General features: G+C 48.1%; 1 protein-coding gene across 3 annotated transcripts in view; it reads right to left on the bottom strand.

The window, feature by feature from the left end:
• Positions 1–23,211, bottom strand: part of Carm1 (coactivator associated arginine methyltransferase 1) — a 41,228-nt gene that overhangs the window by 12,681 nt on the left and 5,336 nt on the right. For all 3 annotated transcript variants that reach the window (XM_021206135.1, XM_021206133.1, XM_021206132.2), the window contains exons 2-4: positions 8,244–8,369; positions 4,614–4,720; positions 3,690–3,794 (exon numbers count right to left, since the gene is read on the bottom strand). In XM_021206135.1, the coding sequence (XP_021061794.1) occupies positions 3,690–3,794; positions 4,614–4,720; positions 8,244–8,369 (338 nt within the window). The remainder of the gene's footprint in view (positions 1–3,689; positions 3,795–4,613; positions 4,721–8,243; positions 8,370–23,211) is intronic.

The raw sequence follows: 23,211 nt of genomic DNA, 5'->3' as shown, positions 1-23,211 counted from the left end.
AGTGAGTTCCAGGACAGCCAGGGCTATACAGAGAAACCCTGTCTCGAAAAACCAAACATAAATAAATAAATAAACTTTAAAAAAAATTTTTAAAGCTTTAATTATTACTAACAAAACAAAACAAAACAAAAAGCTTTCCTATACAGTGGGAATTGCTTATAACACCAGCACTGAGAAGGCTGGGGCAGGAGGACCATGAATTCAATACCAGCTTGGGTTAACACAGTGAGACTCTGTCTGAAGGTTAAAACATGGCTGATGTGGGAAGCAGAGAGAAGTGAAAGCCTGGGAGGTACTGGCAGAGATGTCTATGGTACCAGAAACCCACTGTCCTTGCCCATCCACCTGCTGAGAAGCTGAGACACAAAGCTGGCATTAAGGCATGACAGCCAAGTAGATACTCATTTTCAGGAGCTGCCCCTTACAGGCTTGGGATCAACATGGAGATAAAGCAATGGGCCAGGCTTCTAGGAAGAAGAGCCTGGGTTTTCTGTTCAGTCCCAGTCCCACAGCCTGAAGGTGGGTGGAGCACTTGGGGCACAAGCTTTCAGAGAATGTGAGGAAGAGGCTTCTGCAGGCACTGTGTCCTGTGCTGATGCTAACTCCATCCCCCAGACGCAGCCTTGGCTGGGGCAGGTAAATGGCCCAGATCTGAGGGCCTACTGAGATGGGGCAGGAGTATGGCAGAATGCTTCCTGTGTGCAGTTGCTTCCACCAGAGCAGAACAAAGATAGATGTCTCTGGGTGTGAGTGTAGTGGCCAGCAAGCAGCTGTTGAGGTAGCACTGCTGCTAGGACTTTAGGTCTTCTGGAAACCTTAAAAGTGGAAACAGGTGCCGGGTGTGGTGGCGCACGCCTTTAATCCCAGCACTCGGGAGGCAGAGGCAGGCGGATCTCTTGAGTTCGAGGCCAGCCTGGTCTACAGAGTGAGTTCCAGGACAGCCAGGGCTACACAGAGAAACCCTGTCTCGAAAAAAACAAAAACAAAAACAAAAAAAACAACAACAACAAAAAGTGGAAACAGGCCCCATCCCTGGGAGAGCTAAAATACCACCAAAAGAGTGTATGCTTTAAAAGCCCCAAGCCCTGCTTGGGCTTAGACTAACAACCAGTAGCAGCAGAATTAATCTGGCTAGGAGGCCTGTGCGAATTATCCATGGAGATAACTCCTGTAGGGTCTAGAGACCCTGGAGTAAAACCTAACTAAAGCCTTGATGAGGTAAATCCACAGAGAGGACCCCCCACTCCAAGCCCTCCCTCCTGCTGCCACTACCCCCACAAATACTGATCAGAGCTAGGTATAGAGGTGTACATCCATGCTCTCATTGCTGAGGACTGTAAGCTAAAGGATAGCCTGAGGGAATAGAGGGACATAGTCTCAAAAGGAACAGAACAAAAACACAAGCTCCTCTGGGGCTGGGGAGTAGTTAAGGAGGGCACTGATTGCTCTTCTAAATTCTAAAGGTCCTGAGTTCCATTCCCAGTTCCAGTCCTAGCAACCACACGGTAGCTCACAGCTATCTGTAATGGGATCTGACGCCCTCTTCTGGTGTGTCGAAAGATAGCTACACTGTACTCATATACATAAAATAAAGAAATAAATCTTAAATAAAACAAACAAAAATAAAAAAAAATAAAACCCAAAAGCTCCGAGTTGCTGAAAAAGGGTAAAAAAGCCCCAGAATGAGAAGGGAACTCTTTGCTATGCGGAACACAGAGGCCCTCGATCGGACATGGTGCTGATTATCTGTCATTCAAGCACTTGGCAAGTGGAAATAGTGAGTTCAAGGCAAGCCTGGGCTAACTCAGACAACACTGTCTTAATTTACCCTCTACACCATAAAAAAGAGAGAAGAAAAAAAAGGACCCTAAAGATGTCCCTTAATTTACAATGGGATCATCACACAATTTATAAAGACCAGAAAGACTACACATTCCCTGGGAACAGCAGCAGCTCCCAAAGCCCATTTTATCTGAGTCTCATATAGTCCAGGATGGCCATGTCCTCAGTTCCCCCTACTTCAGCCTCAAGCGCTGGGACTGTAGGTAAGCACCACCAGCCTGGGCTGGATGGCAGTAAAGCATGGGGAGTAGGTAGTATTGGGGGTAAGGTGCAACAGGTCACAGGAGGCCAAGGTAGGAGGACTAAGTTTAAATGTGCTGGACAATAGGGTATTGTATTACAACACCCACACATACATCACCCTCCTCCCCTGTCCCCCTTCACACACACAAAAAAGGCATTCAGAAGGGTCCTACCCTGCCTTGCTTTTGTAAAAGGAGTGCTAAAAAGGTCAAGAACATGTGGACAGGCCTTGCTGGGTTTTCTCATCAAGCCAATTAAGCACACCATAGCAATGGTGGCAGGAAAGACCTGGGGTATGAGTTCAGATGGGCAGAGCGGAAGTCATAAGCTTCAGGAAGCAGCGAGGCCACCACGCCCCTCGGACTGTTCCCAGTGTTTTCCTCCCATCTTTGAAATCTTCTGTGAGCAGCTGGCAAACATGCTTCCCTCAACTCTGTGAGCTGCTTGGGCAAATAGCTGTTGGGGGCACCCCACCTCAGCCATCTGTCAGAAGACTTGGGAAAGACAGCTGAGGCTGGCTGACCCATGACACTTAAAAGTTGAGGGTGTAGCTTTATGGGTTGAAGACCCCATCCCGTGGGCTCTCCACTCTTGCTCTAGGTAGATGCAATGAGAACTGAGATAATTGAGAGCAGGCTGGGTCCACTCCTCCCGAAGAACTCACTGCTCCTCAAAACTGCCATGTGACTATGAGATGGGTGTGGCTTCATTATTTCCAGCTTTTCCCCCTCCCTTTTCTTGAGAAAGGGATTCACTGTGCAGCTCTGACTTCCAATTTGGAGATATGCCTGCTTCTTCCTGAATCAAAGGTGCATGCTGTTGCACCCAATTTTAGAGCATCAACCTCCTTATCTAAAGCTCTTATTTTTCTGCAATGCTACAATGGAAGCCAGAGTCTTCATCATGCTAGGTAAGCTCTCTCAATTTATATTGGTGACCTTCTTGGCAACAACTCCTGAGTGCTGAGATTAGAGTTAGCTTCCATGTAAAACCTATTATTTGTCTAGTATGCTGCAGTATACCTGAGGCAGAAAACAGTATGACCAAAGTCATGTTAGAAGGAGCAAAAGTATTCTCTGTAAGAAGGGGACGAAACAACATAATGGTAACTAAAAGAAAATGGAACGGGGGAAGGGCTCAGGGCTCAGAGGCAGAGGCAGAGGCAGAGGCAGGCAGATCTCTGAGTTTGAGGCTAGCCTGAACTACAGTTTTTCTGTGTAGCCAAACTACACAGAAAAACCCTGTCATGACCTCCCCCCCAAGAAAGTCGAGGCTGGCTGAGAACAACAAATACAAAGGAGGTAACAGAAGTGTGTGTGTGTGGGGGGATCTCTAGCTGCATATGTAGCAGAAGATGGCCTAGTCGGCCATCATTGGGAAGAGAGGCCCCTTGGTCTTACAAACTTTATATGACCCAGCACAGGGGAAGGCCAGGGCCAAGAAGTGGGAGTGAGTGGGTAGGGGAGCAGGGCAAAGGGGACTTTGGGGATAGCATTTGGCATGTAAATGAAGAAAATATCTAGAAGTGGAAGGAAGAAAGCCCTGCCCTGACCCCTCAGGCACACTGCAGACTGTTCAGTCTGCTCCCTGTTCTGAGGGCTCACCTTGTCCTTGAAGTCCGTGTGGTTCTGCAGGATTGCTCGCTGGTAGGTGCCTGTTCGCACATAGTCCTGCATCATGTTCTGCTGCTGGGACAGGTAGCCGTAGAACTGGAACAGAGAGCACCAATAGCACACGACACACAGCATGACGGACTGCCACAGCCCTGGCTGCCCTGAGATGGAGGGAGGGCCTGACAGTATAGACCTCCCTTGGGAGGTCATGCACCCTCTGCCAGCCTGTACCCAACTGACAAGAACCAGCTGCTCCAGAAGTGAGCAGGGCTGAAGGACAAAGCTAGATGTCACCTGAACTTGGAGGCCACCCAAGAGATCACAAACGTTGTCATGGGTGGGATTCTAACATCTGGGGGCCAATTGTCTCATCTTAGGGCCCCAAAGAAGAAGAGGAATGGATGAAACAAAACCCTAGAGCTCAGAGCGCCAGGCAGGTGATGTGCGGTGTCTCTCTGTAAGACAACAGGCGATCAGGAGGCAGCGTGGCACCTGGCAGGGCCACAGGCTTGGGCATCAGGCAGACCTGGCTTTCCCATCGTGGCTCTGTTGCATAAGAGCTGTGTGACTTGGAGCAAAGTCACTTAACCTCTCTGAGCCTCAGATTTCTCATCTGTAAAATGGGGACAATAACAGTTGTTGGGAAAGTCCAAGTGCTTCTGAGCATGTAAGATTGCTTACACAGAGCGTTACACTCACCAAGGGTTTAGGAAACATGGCTACAGTTCAGTCATTACTCTAAACACCTGAGGCCCTGGGCTTCACAGATGAGGAAACTGAGGCTACGTAGCTAGTAAGGGACAGAGCCAGGATGAGCACCCATGTGGGCCTAGCCTGTGCTGCGTGACCTCCTGTGGGAAGGGAGGGGAGGGAGACACCAGGTGCTTGTCTGTCCCAGGGCAGGTGCCAGCTCACCTGGAAGTACTGCACAGCTGAGGATTCCTCTGTCCGCTCACTGAACACAGAGCGCTCCAGTGTGTGGCCCCGGCAGGTTTTCAGGATGTTGTAGAAAGAACAGAAATCTGGAAAGGGGGAGCGAGATCACCAGTGCTGTATCCCTGAGAGAATCCATGGGGCCTGGGCATTTCTTCTTCCTGTCTGCCTTTCCTGACTTGTCTACCTCCAACTTCTTAATTCCCCAGTACAACTTTCCAATGGAGAAGGAAAGAAAATGAGCTGCCAAGCCCTCTGACATGAGGGCATGACTGCGGAAGACATGTGATGAGGACAGGCCTGGGCATTCCTCCCAGACAACATCCCATGAAGTGTGGGGAGCACAGGGTATCAACCCGTAGGAACCAGCTCCATATCCACCTGGAGCTTACAGTAGCCTCTGGGGATAGCAGTGGACACAAGGGTCACCAACTCAAGGTTAGAGACAGCAGGAGTCCTGAGGACATAAAAAAGGATGTGGAGAGGCTGTCCACCACCCCTCCCCAGGATACACTGTTGTCAAAGACTTTGAACTGATTCACATGAAAGTTACCCAAGGCAGGAAGCAGAGAGGGGCTCAAGGAGCCCACCCTGAGCTGAGACACTGTAAACAGTTGATGACTGCAGGGGAGAGAGAATCAGTATTCTCTAAGGGTAGGTAGACCATGCTGTGGGGGATGGCCCCCCGCAACAAGTATATGGACAGCACAAATTGGCCTGGGTAGATTATATATACTGAAGGGGGAGGGGAAAAGGTGGAGGCAGTGGGATGGAGGATGGCTCTGGGAAGAGTTAGGGGTAAATATGGAAAAATACATTGTATGAATATGTAAAATTCTCAAAGAATAAAAGTACATTTTAAAAAAAATTACTGAAGAACTTAGAATAATAGCCACCAAGTTAAGTCCTTCTATTTTATTTTATTTTATTTTATTTTTTTTGGTTTTTCGAGACAGGGTTTCTCTGTGTAGCCCTGGCTGTCCTGGAACTCACTCTGTAGAACAGGCTGGCCTCAGACTCAGAAATCTGCCTGCCTCTGCCTCCCCAGTCCTGGGATTAAAGGTGTGCGCCACCATGCCCGGCCATACATATAGTTGTGAGCTGACGTGTGGGTACTGTGTGGGGACAAGAACTATAGTCCCCTGCAAGAGCAGCCTAGTGCTCTTACCTGCTGAGCCCTCTCTTGCCTGCTGAGCCCTCTCTTGCCTGCTGAGCCCTCTCTTGCCCTGTCTCCAGATTTCTATCTAACTGGGGTGGGAGGGAACCCTGGTGGTAGTATCTCCAGCACATCATTAGCTGGGTGGTACACTCCTTGAATCTTAGCACTCTAGAGGCAAAGACAAACTGAAATCCAGTTTGAGGCCAGTCTGGGCTACACAGCCAGGGCCATGTTCCAGGACAGCCAGGGCTACACAGAGAAACCCTGCCTCAAAAACAAAACAAAACAAAACATCAAAACAACCCCTCCCCCCATACATACACACACACAAAACCCAAACCCCAAAGTTTTTCCTTATTATTATGTATGTCACGTGTGAGAGGACATACCATGCAGGGATGTGGAATCAGAGGACAGTTTACAGAGGTGGTCCTTTCCTTCCACTTTTGTGTGGTTTCTACGGGTTGAATTCAGGTCATCAAGTTGTGCAGCAAACTATTTGTTAAATCATCTCTCCAGACCCAAATACTCCTTTTTTGACAATGAACTTGGAGACTGGGAGTATTGCTTGGTGGGTAAAGTGCTTGCCATGCAAGAATGAAGACCTAAGTTCAGGACCCCAAAAGTCACATAAAAACCTCATGTAGTATCACATTGTTTCTTACTCTACATGTAGAGATGAGAAAATTCCCCAAAACGTGAGAGTCAACTAACCCAGGTGTGCTCAGTGGTAAACAGTAAGGCAGAGGTGAGGACTTCTCAGCTCCACACGTGTATGAGGCTCACGCACACCTGCATTCACACCCATACACATGCAAATTAAACAAATCAACAATGAATTGGGCTTCTGGCAGACCCTTCTTCTCTATTAGGAATACATTCTAAGATGTTCCTGGAATGACTCAAGTACCCCTGAGTGCCCCTTCCGTGAGCTATGCTGTCTTATGCATGTAGAACTGTGTTTGTTTCGCTCAGGCCACACATGTATACAACTCTTGTGCCTGATAAAAATATTTTTTTTTTAATCGACAGATGTGTAACCCAGGCTGGCCATGGACTTGCTATGAAGCTGAGGATGACCTTGAACTCTTGGTCTTTCTGCCTCCACTTTGAGTACTAGGATTGCAGGCTAGACCTGTGCTGGCTGGAGATGGAGCTAGGAATTCACACATGTCAGGGAAGGGCTAATCTTCACTGAGCTATATTCTAGTTACTCAAGTTTAAAACAAATCCATTTTTTTGGACAGTATCTCATGCACCGCAGGCTCCATTTCAGACTTGTAACATAGATGAAGTTGACCTTATGCTCCTGGTATTTCTTCTCTTTCTTTTCTTTTCTTTTTTTTAAAAATTATTAGATATTTTCTTCATTTACATTTCAAATGCTATCCTGAATGTCTCCTATACCCCCCGTCCTGGTATTTCTATCTTAACTCCCTAAGTGTTAGGATTACAAGAAGGGAAGGAAAGGGGAGAGGAAGGGAAAGGGGAAATTAAAAGGAACAGGAAGTCTGAGGATGCTTATGCAGGAGGTGACAAGGCAACAGAGTGGCCTGACCTCCACATTACAACAGCTCTACTAGAGGTACAGGTGACCTCTTGCTAAGACAGTGAAGCCTCTGCAACAGCCACCAGGGTTACCACTCACTCCACTGGCCAAGACCTGTCACAGGACAGTCACAAGCCTGGCCATTGCTTCCAAAACTCCAAGGCCCTAGAGCTCTGCTCACCTGGGTTTCAACAAGACATCCTGAGCAACCTCATGGACTCCTCTCATGCCTAATGGCAGGCCTGATCAGAGCCCCCAGCAGCTTTTCTAATGAGAGCAAAACCTCTAGCCACCTCTTACCTCCTCCCTTAGGGTCCAACCCACAGCCTGCCTAAGGCTAGACACACAGCTGGAAAAGCTGGCCTCAGGCCTAATTCAACCAGCTTTCTGAATGGCTTGAGTATGGCAACAGAGTCAGGTTGGCCCTTTTGGAGAAACAAAGAACTGAGACCCAAAGGATTCACAGCAGCCAGTGAGATACTGGTGCAGGGCATCTGTTTAAAAGTCTCTTCATACGCCGGGGAGTGGTGGCGCACGCCTTTAATCCCAGCACTCGGGAGGCAGAGACAGGCGGATTTCTGAGTTCAAGGCCAGCCTGGTCTACAGAGTGAGTTCCAGGACAGCCAGGGCTACACAGAGAAATCCTGTCTCGAAAAACAAAAACAAACAAACAAAAAAAAAAAAAAAAAAAAGTCTCTTCATAGCCAGGTGGCGGTGGAGCACGCCTTTAATCCCAGCACTTGGGAGGCAGAGGCCAGCCTGGTCTACAGAGTGAGTTCCAGGACAGTCAGGGATGCACAGAGAAACCCTTTCTCAAAAAACCAAAACCAAAAGCAAAAATAAATAAATAAAAAGAGACCATCCCTCCATCTCCTGGGCTCTACCATGGAGCCAAAACACATACCATGGGGTGTGGCGAACTGGATGAGGACGCTGTTGCAGCCCAGGGTGATGATGAAGGACTGTCTGCCCACACGGCTGCACTCTGTCTCTCGGGACACTGAGCACTTGAACACACACACATCTTCATCTGCAAGAGAGAGTGGGATGATGGCATGAGTGACGGAGTCCTGGTGACTGCCTTGCTTTAGTTGTCCCTGCCCCCATCCTTCTGGCATCTCTAGATTCTTCTGAAATGCCTCCTCTAACAACCTTGAAGTGCGATGTCAGCCTATGTCTCTCTAGTAGAGGAAAGCAAAGGGACCCTGTGTTGCAGGGACACAGCCAGGGTCTTCAGGAGCTCAGTGTCTAGTGAGTAGGTGAAGAAAACATGTTCCCAGGAGAAGGCCTGGGCACCCAGAGACATCCTGTCCCTATATGAACTAAGACAGCTATTAAGTGCCCAGTGGACCTAGGCCTAGATCCATTACACCACATGGAGGGCGTGAAATGAGACACTGGCTTTGTGGGCTTCCAAGAATACTGCCTCACGCCTTTTTGAGATAGGGTCTCCAGTAGCCCAGGCTAACCTGTAACTGTGCAGCTGAAGATGACCTTGAACTCTGGTGAAAACCCTACCAATTGCTGGGATCATAGGTATATAACTGTGTGCCTGGATTATGTGGTGCTGGGATAGAGCTCAGGACTTTGAGAATATTAGGTGGGTATCCACCAACTGTGCTCCAGCTCCAGCTCCAGAACACCCATATTTCTACAACATGAATGCAGCAGTCAGTGAGCTCACTGGACCAGCATGACTGCTCTCACATGGCTCACCGAGTAAGTAGCAAAACAAAATACTAATAAAAATGTGGCTGAAGATGTTTCCAAGCACCCTGAGGAGCCAAATTAGGGTGAAAGAAGGAAGACCCAAACAAGCAAAGAAGGAAGACCCAAACAAGCAAGCAGGGCTACAGACATGGCTCAGCGGTTAAGAGCACTGACTGTTCTCCCAGAGGTCCTGAGATCAATTTCCAGCAACTATGGTGGCTCACAACCATCTGTAATGAGATCTGATGCCCTCTTCTGATGTGTCTGAAGACAGCTATAGTGTACTCATATAAATAAATCTTTTTTAAAAATTATAATTTAAAATTTTTAAGTTCACAGAAAGGCTGAACCCACTTGGACCTAGAAATCTGGGACTAGCCTAAGCCACATAACAAGATTCCATCTCAAAACAACAAAAAAAAATGACCCAGGTACATGCTTGCCTCTTAGACCTCTAACACCTGAAATTTGGGCAATTTTGAATTCCAGGATAGCCTGAGCTACACACTGAGACCCTGATGTATTTAAAAAAAAAAAAAAAATGGCAGAGCACTGACCTGGCAAGCATAAAGCCCTGGCATCTATCACATCAATAAACAAATAAAACACAACAACAAAACAAAAATGAAAATAAATACCTCCAACAACTCTGAGATGTCACTGCCCAGTGTCTACAAAATGTCCCCAAATTAACAGTAGCCTGCAGCAAGTAAGTGGAGAGATCTGGAGGAATGAAGCCCAGCAAACATCTCTACAGAGATGTGGCCAAGTGAACACGGTGACCACCTAACATAGCAACTCCATGCCCACGTGTGTCCCCACAAAGCATGGCAGACAGGGCTTTAAACAGATATGTGTATGCAAGCCCTCAGGCACAGGGGCTGTTCCCAGCAGTCCAGTCAATCAGGAGGCCGAGGCCAAGAGGCTGACAGTATCCTAGCTAACCTGGACAACACAGCAAGAGCGCAAAGAAAGAAAAGAACATGTTGGTGCCGGGGCTTAGTTGGCAGAATGCAGCAAGCCATTGACTCCATTCCCAGAAGAGCATAAATGACATAAAACAGCTGGAGTGGTACACAGATGTAAAAAAAAAAAAAAAAAAAAAAAAAAAAAAAAAAAAAAAACCTTTGGGAAGTGGAGGCAGGAGGATCATAGAAGGAAATACACGTACTGACTACCTACAGAGAAAGAGGAAGAGAGGCAGAGGACTATTTATTCCCAATAGTCAGAACTAGACACAACTCGGATTCCACCAAGTGATCAACAGATAAACAAAGTTGGATAATGGTATTATTTAAGCATAGAGAGAAACAAAGTCAAGACTTGCTACAACCTGAAACATTACCAGAAATACTGTATCAAAAGAAGGGGACAGCCACAAAGGTTGTGCGGTAAGTACTGTGTTCAACCAAACAGCAGGAAGGGTACGTCCAAGGTGGCTAGGACAGACTTTAGTTGCCAGGGCTCCAAGAAGGCAGTAGGGGAGCAAGAGCAACGCGGTGTGGGGTTTCCTGAGGGGTGATGACAGGGTTTTGGAGATAGCTAAAGGTCACAGTTACATAACACCAAATAAGTTCAATGCTCCTGAATTGTACTTTAAAATGGTTCATGTTAGTTTAAGGCGCTGTCACTTCAGTAAAGAAAATTGGGCCCTATCTGACAGTACAGTGCATGGGTAGCTGCAGTATACACAGGGACATGGCTATCCTGTTCTGTCTAGCTCATGGAAGAGCCAGGCTCTGGGAGTAGGTGTCACCTCCTAGGAGCAGGGTCTGCCTGAGGGTATGTTGGTTGTCCACTGGTCCAGACTCAGAGACCCAGACTTAGTGCCTGGGACTATACCCCTTCTAGAGTAGAAGGTAAAGGTGACCTTTGGGCTAGGTGTGGATGATAAGACCCCTGGGATGTCCAGTTGCCCTATGTGCTCCTCTGTAGCCTGGCTCCTAGCAGGCAACTACAGCACTAGCACCTGTGGCGGATGGCAACAGGGGCAGGGCTGGGGCACTGATGAAGAAGTCTGTATTTTCTGAACATCACAGCTGGTCCCTCAGGCCTTTCCTCTTGAGCACAGGTAGCACCAGGAACCTTTGTTACACACCCACGCAAACTAACAAACCACCTACACCACAGTCCCCTGCTTTTCAAATCCTGCTTTAGGAGGCCTGGAGTACAAACTTGGTGAAGTATTTGGCTGGCACAAGCAAAGTCCTGGGTTCCATCTCCAGAACTAAAAAAATAAAATTAAAGCAAACAACAAAATGTTCCTTTTGAAGAGCCCCAGCTTTGTGCAGCATCCCTCCTCACTGCGGCACACCCAATCCTCTAGACCCAAAGGCAAGGCTCGGACTGGCCTTTGCATATCCTAGCCTTCCCATCTCCCAACTCCCTTCCAGAGATGGGCCCAGGGCAATCCTGTGGCTAGATAGAGAAGACATCCCATACCATAAGGATGAAACTGCAGAGCAAGGGTTCTCTAAGGAATACCTGAAGCCTGGATGAGGCAGTAGCATTAAAGTGTCCTTATAACCACAGGCCTGCTGCAGATGAGGAAAATGCCCATAGAGCCTTCAAGCAGGTAAATGTCCCTGGCAATGCCAATGCAGGCACTGGTGAGGGAGCTTCAACAGAAGCTTGCAGCCCCAGGTTTCAGAAAAGCCCCAGCGTATGATCTACCACAAACCAACTCAGTCTTCTCCATGGTTACCTCAGGTTATGAAATGTGGTGCAGAAAGAGACACAGGATGGGATAATCCAAGAAAGGACTCAGGTGATGACTCACTCCTCTAAGTCCACCATTTGGGAAGCTAAGATAAGACGACTGAGGTGAGTTCAAGGTCAGCCTGGGCTGCATAAATGAATTCCAGGCTATTGTGGACTGTAGAGTAAGATCCTATCTCAAAAAACTTTTTTTTTTTTAAAAAATGGTGAAGAGAAAGCTAAGTATGGTAGTGCATGTGATTCGAGGCTAGCCTGGTCTACATAATGAATTCCAGATCAGCTCAGGCTTCACAGACGATATTTCAAAGAAACAAACCCAAAACACATACACGAAAGCAAGAGGGAGGTAAGAGAGGCGAGACAGTTAAAATCACTTGTTGCAACAGCATAAGGACCTGAGCTTGAATCCCCAGCACCCGTGTAAGAAGTCAGGCACGGCCACACATATGCCTGTAACCCCAGCTGGCCAGGTTCAGTGTCAAGGAAATAAGGCAGAGTAATAGAGCAGGACACTCCATGTCCTCCTCTGGTTTCCATGCAAGTATGTGCCTTTGCATGCACACCAACAGTAACACCACACCTCCTCCCTCTCCCTCTGACACACACACACACACACACACACACACATACACCACACACAGAGAGAGGGTTGAACTGGATATGCTAGATAATATCAGTCACTCTCAGACCAGAATTATGATTCCTCCCTCCAAGGTCCCTAAGAGGCACTATGGTTGTGGGATGGTAACACTCCTTGTCTGGGTGGGTCCAGTGGGTCTCAAATAGAGCACGGAGACTGGGTCCTGAGCACAGCAGGTTGAACAATGCTGAGGACACCAGTGGGGCTTTCCTTCGCTTAACATCATCATCTCCACTGTACACACATAGGAGGCACAGGTCAGAGGGCCACTTCAACTCATGAGTTCAAAACCAACCTGTACAGCATAGTGAGACAGTTCTCAAAACAAACATGCCACGTGTAGAGGCTCATACCTAGTCCCTAGCATTTGAGAAGCTAAAGATCACTTTGAATGTAAAGCCAATGTGGGATACAGTTATAGGTCAGCTTACACTACAAAGAGATCCAAAAATCAGAGTGGGCTGGGAGATGACTCAGTGGGTAAAAGCATTAGCTACACAAGCCTATGGGCCTAAGTTCCATTCCTAGAACTTTTCATATGATGAAAAGCTGGGTAGATGGCCTGTATCTGTAATCCCAGCACTTCTACAAGGAGACAGAAGACTGAAATAGGAGAATCACCCAGAAGTTCATAAGCAGGTGACCAGAAGTTCAGTGCATATTGTCAGAAACAAGGATACTTTAACAAGTTGTCAGAAGCAACTCCCAAACATTGGCCTCTGACCTCTCTACACAATATGCCATGAACAAAAACCTCACTAAAAACTTCAACAAATGAAAACAAACAAAACCCAAAACAAACAAACAACAACAAAACCACTCATGGCCTCCCAGTTTCTCAGTCTTCAGTAAGAAGTCCCAACTCGGGCTGGTGAGATGGCTCAGTGGGGAAGAAGCCCTGACTGCTCTTCTGAAGGTCCTGAGTTCAAATCCCAGCAACCACATGGTGGCTCACAACCATCTGTAACAAGATCTGATGCCTTCTTCTGGAGTGTCTGAAGACAGCTACAATGTACTTAGATATAATAAATAAAATTTTTTAAAAAAACCAACAAACAAACAAAAAAAGAAGTCCCAACTCTGGGTGCTGGAGAGATGGCTTAGAGGTTAAGAGCACTTCCAGAGGTCAATTCCCAGCAACCACATGGTGGCTCACAACCATCTGTAATGGGAGCTGATGCCCTCTTCTGGTGTGTCTGATGACAGCTACAGTGTACTCACATAAATAACCTTTTGCATCCTCCGCTTCACTAAGAACCCTATCTATCCAGCCACTGGCTCACTGGCCTTCCCTGTCCCTCATCCTTCCAGTGTGGACAAAAGTTCTCTGTGGTGCGTGGACAGGAACACCCTTGTCTTTCCCCTGTGACCTTGTCAATTTCTTCCCATTTTCTGGTCAGGTTCCCACTGTACAGTGAAGCTTGCTAACACTCCTTCTAGCTCCGTGAGGGGGCACGTGGATCTACTCCACGTAAAGCAAGGATGCTGGTCATTAAATTCTTGCCAGAGCAGTAGCTCTCAGTTTGTGGAAGCACAAAGGCTCAGGTCCAAATGATGGCCTGCCCTGTCCATACCTAAGGATGGCTGGAGATCTTCCCATTGTTTGAAGGCCGCTGGTCCCTATCCCTTGTCTAGAAAGCAATAGGGCAAGCAGAAATTCCCTGATGTCTTAGGCAGTCAAAGCTAGGGTTAGTAAAGCCAGCAGGAGTGGGCAAGACCTGGAACAAAGCTCTTTCTATCTGCACAAGGAGAGGGAATGGGGACAACAGGATGACACTAAAAAGTAGCTACTTGTCAAGGTGGGACAAAGGGCCCCACCTCCTCACATCCTCCCTTCCCAGCAGGAGGCCATTACTGCCATCAGTGGAGGAGCAACAAAAGCTGCCAACCTTGGGTACTTGTTAGGAGGCACACAGTGAACCAAGTCTGAGGTCTTTCCTTAATTACCTAACACTGCTAAGTACAGCAAGGCTCTTCACTTTTACTCTTCCAGAAGACCCGATCCACAGTGAGAAGAGGGCTGGGGAACAATAAACCCCCTCCTGCGGTACAGACTCCACCACTCCCACAACCTCTCCCCAAGATCAAGATGAAATTCTGAGGCCACAATAAACCCCCTCCTGCGGTACAGACTCCACCACTCCCACAACCTCTCCCCAAGATCAAGATGAAATTCTGAGGCCGCCCAGCCTCAGCCAGTGCACCAAGTAGAGGGTCAGGATCCAGTTGTGAACAAAGGGACTGTCTTGTTTCACATGCTAAGAGCCAGTGAGAAGACAAGAAAGCAGGCGTAAGTGCTGAGTGCTGGAAGGGAAGGAGACAGGCTGATTCCAGGGATGGGATGGAAGCTGTACCTCCAACCCCTGCAGTAACTTTGGCTCCAGATCACTGGCCACCAAAGGCTTTTCCTCTACCTTGTGTGGCTAGATCATTGTGGGCCACCTAGATAGAAAAGGGCTAGAATGAGCTCCGATCTGTCTAGCTGCAGTCTTGTTTCTAGTCTGTTGGAAAGGGGTAGCATTATCATTAAACCACGTCCTGCTCATCAGGGCATCAAGTTCCCAGGAGCAAGTCTGACTTTTGCCTTAGGATATCTAATTTTTTTCTTGTTTCTTCTTTGCCCAGGACTATTTAACAAACCATGATCAATCGTTACCAACAACCAACCAAAAACACGCTCTGCCTCGCTAGGCCCTAGCATTCCCAGAATTCCAAACGTCAAACAATCACAGAAACTACCTGCAGCTGGCAACGTCATGCATGAGGCAAAATATGGTCAGCTGCTATGGGCAAGCTGAAGCAGCCCCATACTCCACACCTGAGATTAAAATAGAAACATATTCTTATAATATTTCTGTTTTTTTAAAGAAATCAAAATTCCAAAACTGTCACTTCCACCCCCAAGGAAAGGCAGGCAGCCTAGAGAGGGGTGGGTGGTGTTGAAAGTAAGCTGTTTACAGTCTATCTGTGAAGCAGGTGCAGAGGGACGAAGCCCCTCTGCTATGTGACAGAGGCGAAAGTGACCATCACCATTGCGTAATACAGAAGTAGTCATGATGGCTGTCACCAGTGCAGATCACCCACTGTCAGAGAGGCTGGCCCAAAACCTCAGTCAGAGCTTCCTCCTGTTGTAACCTAAGGCAGATGATTTGCTGTCTCAGAGAGACTGGGAAGCAGCTGTGACCACAGTCGGCCTGCCCTGGGGCATCTGAGGACTATGAGTTCACCCTAGGCTCTTCTGTCCTTGCCAAGTGAAGCATTGACTCTTTTCTCTGGCCCTTAGACCAGGGAACTTCCTTTGCCTTCCTCATCCTACACAGCAAACATGCACAAAGATATCCTCAGATACAGTTTAGGAAGTCCAGAGCACCACAAAAGCTCATACCTACTACATGAATGAACAAATGAATGGCCAACTAAAAGAAGTAGGTTTTGACTTGTGGACGCCTTTAATCCCAGCACTCCAAGGCAGAAGAAGGTGGATCTCTGAGTATGAGGCCAGCCTGGTCTACATGTAGAGAGTTGAGGGTTCCAGGACAGCCAGGGATAAACAGAGTAAAACTCAGCTGAGGAATGAGTCAGTGTACTGTCTGTCACGAAAGCACAAAGACCAGAGTTCAAAATCCTGAACCCACATTAAAAAACGAGTGGGCCAGGTGGTGGGTGGTAGCTAACTCTTTAATCTCAGCACTCTGTCTCCCTGCACTCAGGAGGCAGAGGCAGGCAGGTCTCTGAGGTCAAGGCCAGTCGGGTCTACAGAGTGAGTTCCAGGACAGCCAGGGCTACAGAGAAAAACTGCCTAGAAAAACAGACAAACAAACAAACAAGAGTGGCCTAGAGAGATGCTCAGCTGTTAAGAGCACTGGCTGTGCTTCTAGAGGATTGGAGTTCAGTTCCTATTACCCACATAGCAGCTCAAAACTGGTTGTAACCCTCTTGTGGCCTCCATGGGTGTTGCACACATATGGTACACAAACACACACAGGCAAAACACTCATGCATATTAAAAAAAAAAAATTCTTATTTTATTATACCAAAAATAGGACCTGGAGAAATGGCCCAGCAGTTAAGAGCACTGGCTGCTCTTCCAAAGGACCCAGGCTCAATACCCAGCAAGCACAACACAGGTCACAGAACACCAACGCATGTAAAGTAAAAAATAAATAAATCATTAAAAAAAGAAAAGATGCCGGGTGTGGTGGCGCACGCCTTTAATCCCAGCACTTGGGAGGCAGAGGCAGGCAGATTTCTGAGTACAAGGCCAGCCTGGTCTACAGAGTAAGTTTCAGGACAGCCAGGGCTACACAGAGAAACCCTGACTCGAAAAGCAAAGCAAAACAAAACAAAAGAAAGAAAAGAAAAAATGTTGTGGTGGTAAGCATTTGCAATCCCAGTGCTATGGAGGCAGAGCTTCAGTAGGTGAAGAGATTTGGGGGGAAAAATGAAGCCACAAAGTTTGTCCTCTGACCTCCAAATGCACACCACAGCACAAATTACCACACCCACAGCACCAGTTTACAAACACAATGATTATTAATATTTTTTTAACAAACTAAAAGTGGGTGGCACCTGAAGAACATCACTGGAGGTCACACTCTGGCCTCCCTCTCACCTATACGCCCCCCCCCCCACACACACACACGGGACAGGGATGGAAGGAGGAGGGCTAGTGTGGAAATACAAGTCCAATAAGCACCATGGCTACCCCAGGAAGGGAATACTTTCAGCCTAGCCTTCCACCAAGCTCTAGCAAACAGTGAACACTAATCCAGCCCAGCCATGGGATTTGGAGAAATGCCCAGAGGAGTGTACATGACAGGAAGTGTAGACAAGACAAGTGGGACATAGGTGTGCCTGTGTTCTGACCCAAGGAAGGTCACAGTGCACAGGGAAGATAGGTCTGACACACCCTCCTGAGTTGGTAGAATTGCTACCCTGTACATAGAAGATAACCAGGCATAAGCGCTGGCTACTGTGTTATCTGACTTGGACCCTGAGGCTTGGGAGATCATGGCAGCTCGGCTCCTCTACGCATGCTTCTCCCAGAGCCAACAGCACAGCCAAGAGAACTCTTCCCAGTGGGTATGGAAGAGCTGGGGTAGGCTGAGGTGCAGGTCAGGTGCCCAGGCAGCCCACTGCAGGCTGTACTCCAGGCAGCCCTCACCTAGGAAAGGACTCCCAGAACCCAGCATCATGGCCAGGGGCTCTGGAGTCAGTCTGAGCAAACGTAAAACTGTCTAGAAAATCAAGCCAGTCACAACCTAGAGTGTAGCTGTGAGGATGAGCACACCTTCTGCCCGTGGGCCAACTGTAGGTGGGGTAATACAAGCACCCAATTCAGAACAGTGGGCTGAGACCATGAATGGGGAGAAGGAGGCCCAGAGAAAATGTAGGCATAGCAAAGGTAAAGATAACATAGGTGTGTCTTCATCCCCTCACTATACTGACCAGCTTATCTATCAACCGGTGACTCTGAGACATAGCTTACTTGGAAGGCCCTTATAGCCAAAGGGCTGACATGGGAGCTAGTTTCACAACCCACTTGTAATGTCTTGGGAGGAATGTGTAGGTAGAGCATAAGGCTTTGTGCATGCCTAGTTCCTCACTTGGGGGTGGGCGTGGGGTATTCCTAAGCAGGGGCTTTACTACTGAGCCAGGGCAAAGTCCCTGGAGGAATTTAGGTGGGGCTCTACTCTTGGTTTTACCAGTCAGTTCAATACAGCACCCAGGGCTGACTCTCTGTTAGCATAAGGTGACCCCAATGGCCTGGCACCCATGAAGTCTTTAGTGGACAAGATACTTACAGAGGCCTGAAAGGCTGGGGTGAGATGAAGCATGTGGGAAAGCAGTAGAAAGAACCTCAGGGACTTCAATGTATAGTCCACAGTGGCTGCTGAGAGATTAAGCTGCCAGAGGCAGACGCTTCACAGTCCACCTCAGAGAGGTGGGAGTCAGGTATGGAACAGCAGTTTCTATCAGCTGTAGGCCAGAGTCCTTGTCTCTGGAAGGAACAGGATGTCCTGGGGCTGCTAGGCAGCCAGAAAGGCTTCCTATTAGGCCCTTGAGGACTCCCTGAGCACAGGATGTTTGAGTTAGAAGGACCACATCCCACCCAGGCTCAAAGGCTGCCTCTCCAGATATGGCTTCAAATGTTTTGCAGGCTAGAGGGAGGCCACTGTTGCCTGTAGTGACAGTGGAACAGCTGTGCAGCCAACACAGGCGCTTTGCTTGAGGCACTCTGGAACTGTCTGCCTTGGCCAGTCACTGATGTGGAACAAGGATGGGGATCTCAGGGGAGACCTGCTCCAAGGCAGAAGTGTAAGTAATTTGTGTTATCAGAACCTGAGGAGTGGAAGAAGTGGGGTGGAGGCAGCATGAGAGCCGCAAGCTGTGGGATCCAACACAGATGCCATTCACCCTCTGCGTGTATAAAACCAAGGAGGGGAGGGCTGGGTCTACTGGGATTCCTTGGGAGGCCAGGCCCACCATCAAGGATGTTCAGACAGTAAAAGGCAATCAGTAGGGACTGAGGAAATGGTTCAGTAGATAGCAATGTTTGTGGATAACCTGAATTCAAATCCCTCATGCCTAAGGAGGAGCTGGGCATGCCGTGAATAACTAAAATCCCAACACTGGCAGGCAGAGATAGGTGAATTCAGGGGCTTGCTGACTAGCTGTGGGACAGGATCCATGAGCTTCAAGAGAAATGACAGGCCCTGTCTCAAGGATTCAGGCACAGACTTGAGGGTAGAGGGTATGGAAGTAGAGGGCACAGGACAGAAATCTACAAGTTCCAGAACGACTCCCTATCTTCCTTTCCAGTCCCTTGAAGGTCTGGAAGACCACCCCATCCCACCCACCCACCCACATCTGTCTCTGATTATTTCCATAACAATAGCATGCCCCACTAGAGGTATCTGGGCAACATCTTAGTCTCATCCAGTGTGCGCTGAGCAGCGAGTTTCTAGAATCCAAACCTTCTGCAGGTGCACACACAATGAAAAAGAACTCCACCTTGAGGAACACAATTAGCTGAAGCAACAGCCAATAGTACTGAAGAAAAACAGCTTTGATAGAATACTTTGCCAAAATATGGTAATGATAGCTTTAACAGGGTAGACAAAAACATGGGTGCAAAGGACTCTGAGGCTGAATACACTGTAGTTCTCTTCAGACACACCAGAAGAGGGCACCAGATCCCACTACAGATGGTTGTGAGCCACCATGTGGCTGCTGGGAATTGAACTCAGGACCTCTGGAGAACAGTCGATGCTCTTAAGTACTGAGCCATATCTCCAGCCTGACTCTCAGGCAAGGAGTACAACCCAGAAAACCGGTGTGAGCAGTTTATTGCTGTTTTTAATACTTACTTCTATTTTATTATGTATATGGGTATTTTGCCAGCATGTATGGCTATGAAACTGGTGAGTGCCTGGTGCCTGAAATGCCAGAAGAGGGCGCCAGATCCCCCAAAACTGAAGTTGTGAAACACTGTGAACTGCCTGCCATGTGGGTGCTTGGAAACTGAACCCAGATCCTCTGGAAGAGCAGTCAGTGAGGGCTCTTAACCACCTAAGTCATCCTTTTGGCAGATACTCCTCCTCCCCACTCCAACCCCCAAGCAGTTCTTTTTTTTTTTTTTTTTAAACATCTTAATTCTTTTCCTTTTTTTTTTTTTTTTTTTTAAAGATTTATTTATTTATTATATGTAAGTACGCTGTAGCTGTCTTCAGACGAGGGAGTCAGATCTTGTTATGGATGGTCATGAGCCACCATGTGGTTGCTGGGATTTGAACTCCGGACCTTTGGAAGAGCAGTCGGGTGCTCTTACCCACTGAGCCATCTCACCAGCCCCCAAGCAGTTCTTAAAAGGTTGGCAAATGCCACAGCTGGCTGCTATAGAACAGATAGTTATGCCTTTGGGATCATTATTTACTAACTGTACTACCCAGGGCCTTAAACCCTCTGTATTACTGGAGGACTTAAGAATTCATTCACTTAGCCAAGGTCACAAGGTCATGATTCTGTCAGGTCCTCAGCAGCTGCAGTCCCAGGGTAAGGACAACGGAAGCAATACTGTGTTGTGTTCCAGAGCACCATCCGTTCACCCGCCCTCTGACCCCCCAGCTCTATGGCTAGACCAGCCTTCTCCTCAGCTGCCTCTTGGCAGGGTCAGGAGGGATAGGCTCTTTGTCCACACCCTCTCTGCGTGACTTTACACGACGGTGAGTCTGGATACAGATGTACACCCTGCATAAAGCCATCTTCGGCCAGCTGGCCCTCCCCAACAAGGCACTGAGATCCAAGCACTGCCCTCCCATCTCTGCACGAAGGCCACGCTTTTTTTTTTTTTTTGGTTTTTTTGAGACAGGGTTTCTCTGTGTAGCCCTGGCTGTTCCTGGAACTCACTTTGTAGACCAGGCTGACCTCGAACTCAGAAATCCGCCTGCCTCTGCCTCCCGAGTGCCGGGATTAAAGGCGTGCGTCACCACGCCCGGCTATGAAGGCCACTCTTACAATAGAAGCCCCAGCCCTCCTGCTGCCCTGCTGCCCCTGGCCATGCTCGACCTAGCTCACTTCCAGTGCAGCTCTGTGGAGATGCCTGGACCATACTCTTGACCCTTGTCAGCTTGCCCTCATAACAAAGGCCCAGTGGCCTGCCTCCCTCCAAGTTTAGGAAGGGATTCCGGAGTTATCTCCAACCTCTGAGGGAACAAGCAATGTTGAATTTGCTTGTTTGTTGCAGGACTAGGAACAGAAGCCAGAACCTCCAACATGCCAGACAGACACCTGACCCCAATGCTCCAGCCCCAGGCTGGAACACACAAACTTAAGTGGGATCTGAGCATTACCTCAGATGTCTTCAAATCCCCAAGATGTCCAGAGCAGTGATTTTTGCTACTGGGAAGCAGGAGCTAGGAACAGCAGTTCACTCTCACGTACATGTCCGTCTTGGGATAATGAATGAAATACAGACTATAGCAATATGGCTGCAGCTCTACAGACAGCACCATCACCCTGCCTTCTAGAAGCCCGTGTATGTTCACTGGGACTCCATGGTAGGCTCCGGGGCTGCTAACCTCTCTTGCCTTTCAAAGTTTCAGCCCTTTCCTGATCTATGAGCTATAACTCATTTATGAATTCTTCTCAAAGTCTGCTGGAGGATCTGCCCAGGAGCTCACAGAAATAGCAAGGCCAGCTACAGGGGTTTGGATGTGATAGAGCTAGACTCTCAAGCCAAATTCTTAAATGCATTCCTGTCTCCACACCAGCCCTGAGAGCTGCAGCTGCCATCCATCTCTACAGGTGGAGGGCAAGTAAAGTTCACAGGATGGTCTGAGGTCACAGCCACTGACCTCTGACCTCATACGCCAGCTGTATAGCACTTGCCTACACCTGTATGTACAAGGCCTTGAACACCACCCCCAGGCACTGCAATGAGCACAAAACCTTGAGGGGCTCTTGGCAGGCCAGCTAGGTGGTCCTGAGCTGACTATCTGAAGTTCCCCCCAACCCCAACTCTCCAGCCAGCTGGGCATGCCCTTCCACTCACCCCATTTCCTAAGAGTCTTGTTCACCAGGTTTCCAGTAGACCCCAAGTATATCCTGGGCAGGAACTGTAGCTGCCAGAGGGTCTCCTGAACCACCCCCGTCTGCTAACCCAAGCTGATCCCTGGTGGAGTTGTATTTTGGTAAAAACACTCTTGCTGTTCCCCTGTCTAGGCACCGATGTGGAAGCCCAAGGCTCAGTGCTTACCATTCACAATCTCACCAGGTTCTGAGACCATGAGTGTGGCTGAGGCACAGAAGCAAGAAGTAAGTATATTATCCCCTAGCTACCTCTATGATACACTCAAACAAGCTCAAGTGCATCTATGCAGAGAAATGTGCGACTTTGTGAGTTGTGTATGTAGAGGTTATAAAGAGTTCCACATGACAGCTCAAGGAAAATTCCATAAACATACAAGTCAGGTCAGAGCAAACTGTCCAAAGACAGGAAAACCAAATTACACGGTCCACATCCAAATCACAGATGAAGACAGCAGTTCTCAACCTGTGGGTCATGACCCCTTTGGGGTTACATATCATAAATTTATGTTATGATTCAATACAGTAGCAAAATTTTGAAGTAGTAACAAGATCTGATGCCCTCTTCTGATATGTCTGAAGACAGTTATAATGTATTCATATACATAAAATAAATAAATATTTTTTTAAAAAAAAGTAGTAGTAGAAACAAAATAACTTTATGGTTGGGGTCACTACAGCCTGAGGAACTGGATTAAAGTGTTGCAGCATTATGTTGGTTGAAACCACTGGCTGAAGGGCTTTGGGTCTGGGCATGGCTCAGATAGAGGTGAAGAGGACAAGGGGCAGAAGGCAGCAATCTGGAGGCCACAGCTATTGGCAGAGAGCGCAAACTCAGCTGCCTGAAGGGAAGGGCAGGGCCTAATGAGGAAATATGCACACATAGGAAAGGACATCTGAGTTCAAAAAGCTGCTCTATGGCAAATCAGAGCAGCTTGGCGAGCTCAGGGCTGTTGTGAGGAGAAGGCAGGCATCACACCTCAGTGGACACAAATCTGTAGACCGGGCTGACACCTACAACAGCTGTCCAGAAGCACAAAGTCAGATTTTGATGTGAAATCTTCTCAGAAATAAGTGGAACTCAGGGCTTCCAGCCTGCTAGGCAAGCAAGGGGCCTCAGCCCTGTGCTGCATTTACCTCAGCTTACGACCTTTTGCTGTTAGAGAACCACAAGTAAATACCACTGGTTGTTTGGGGGGGGGTGGGGGGGGGGTGT

This window comes from Mus pahari, chromosome 10 (genome assembly GCF_900095145.1).
Source record: "Mus pahari chromosome 10, PAHARI_EIJ_v1.1, whole genome shotgun sequence".
NCBI classification, from domain to species: domain Eukaryota; kingdom Metazoa; phylum Chordata; class Mammalia; order Rodentia; family Muridae; genus Mus; species Mus pahari.
Note: the sequence above shows the minus strand (reverse complement) of the source record. Positions and strands in the feature narration are given on the sequence as shown.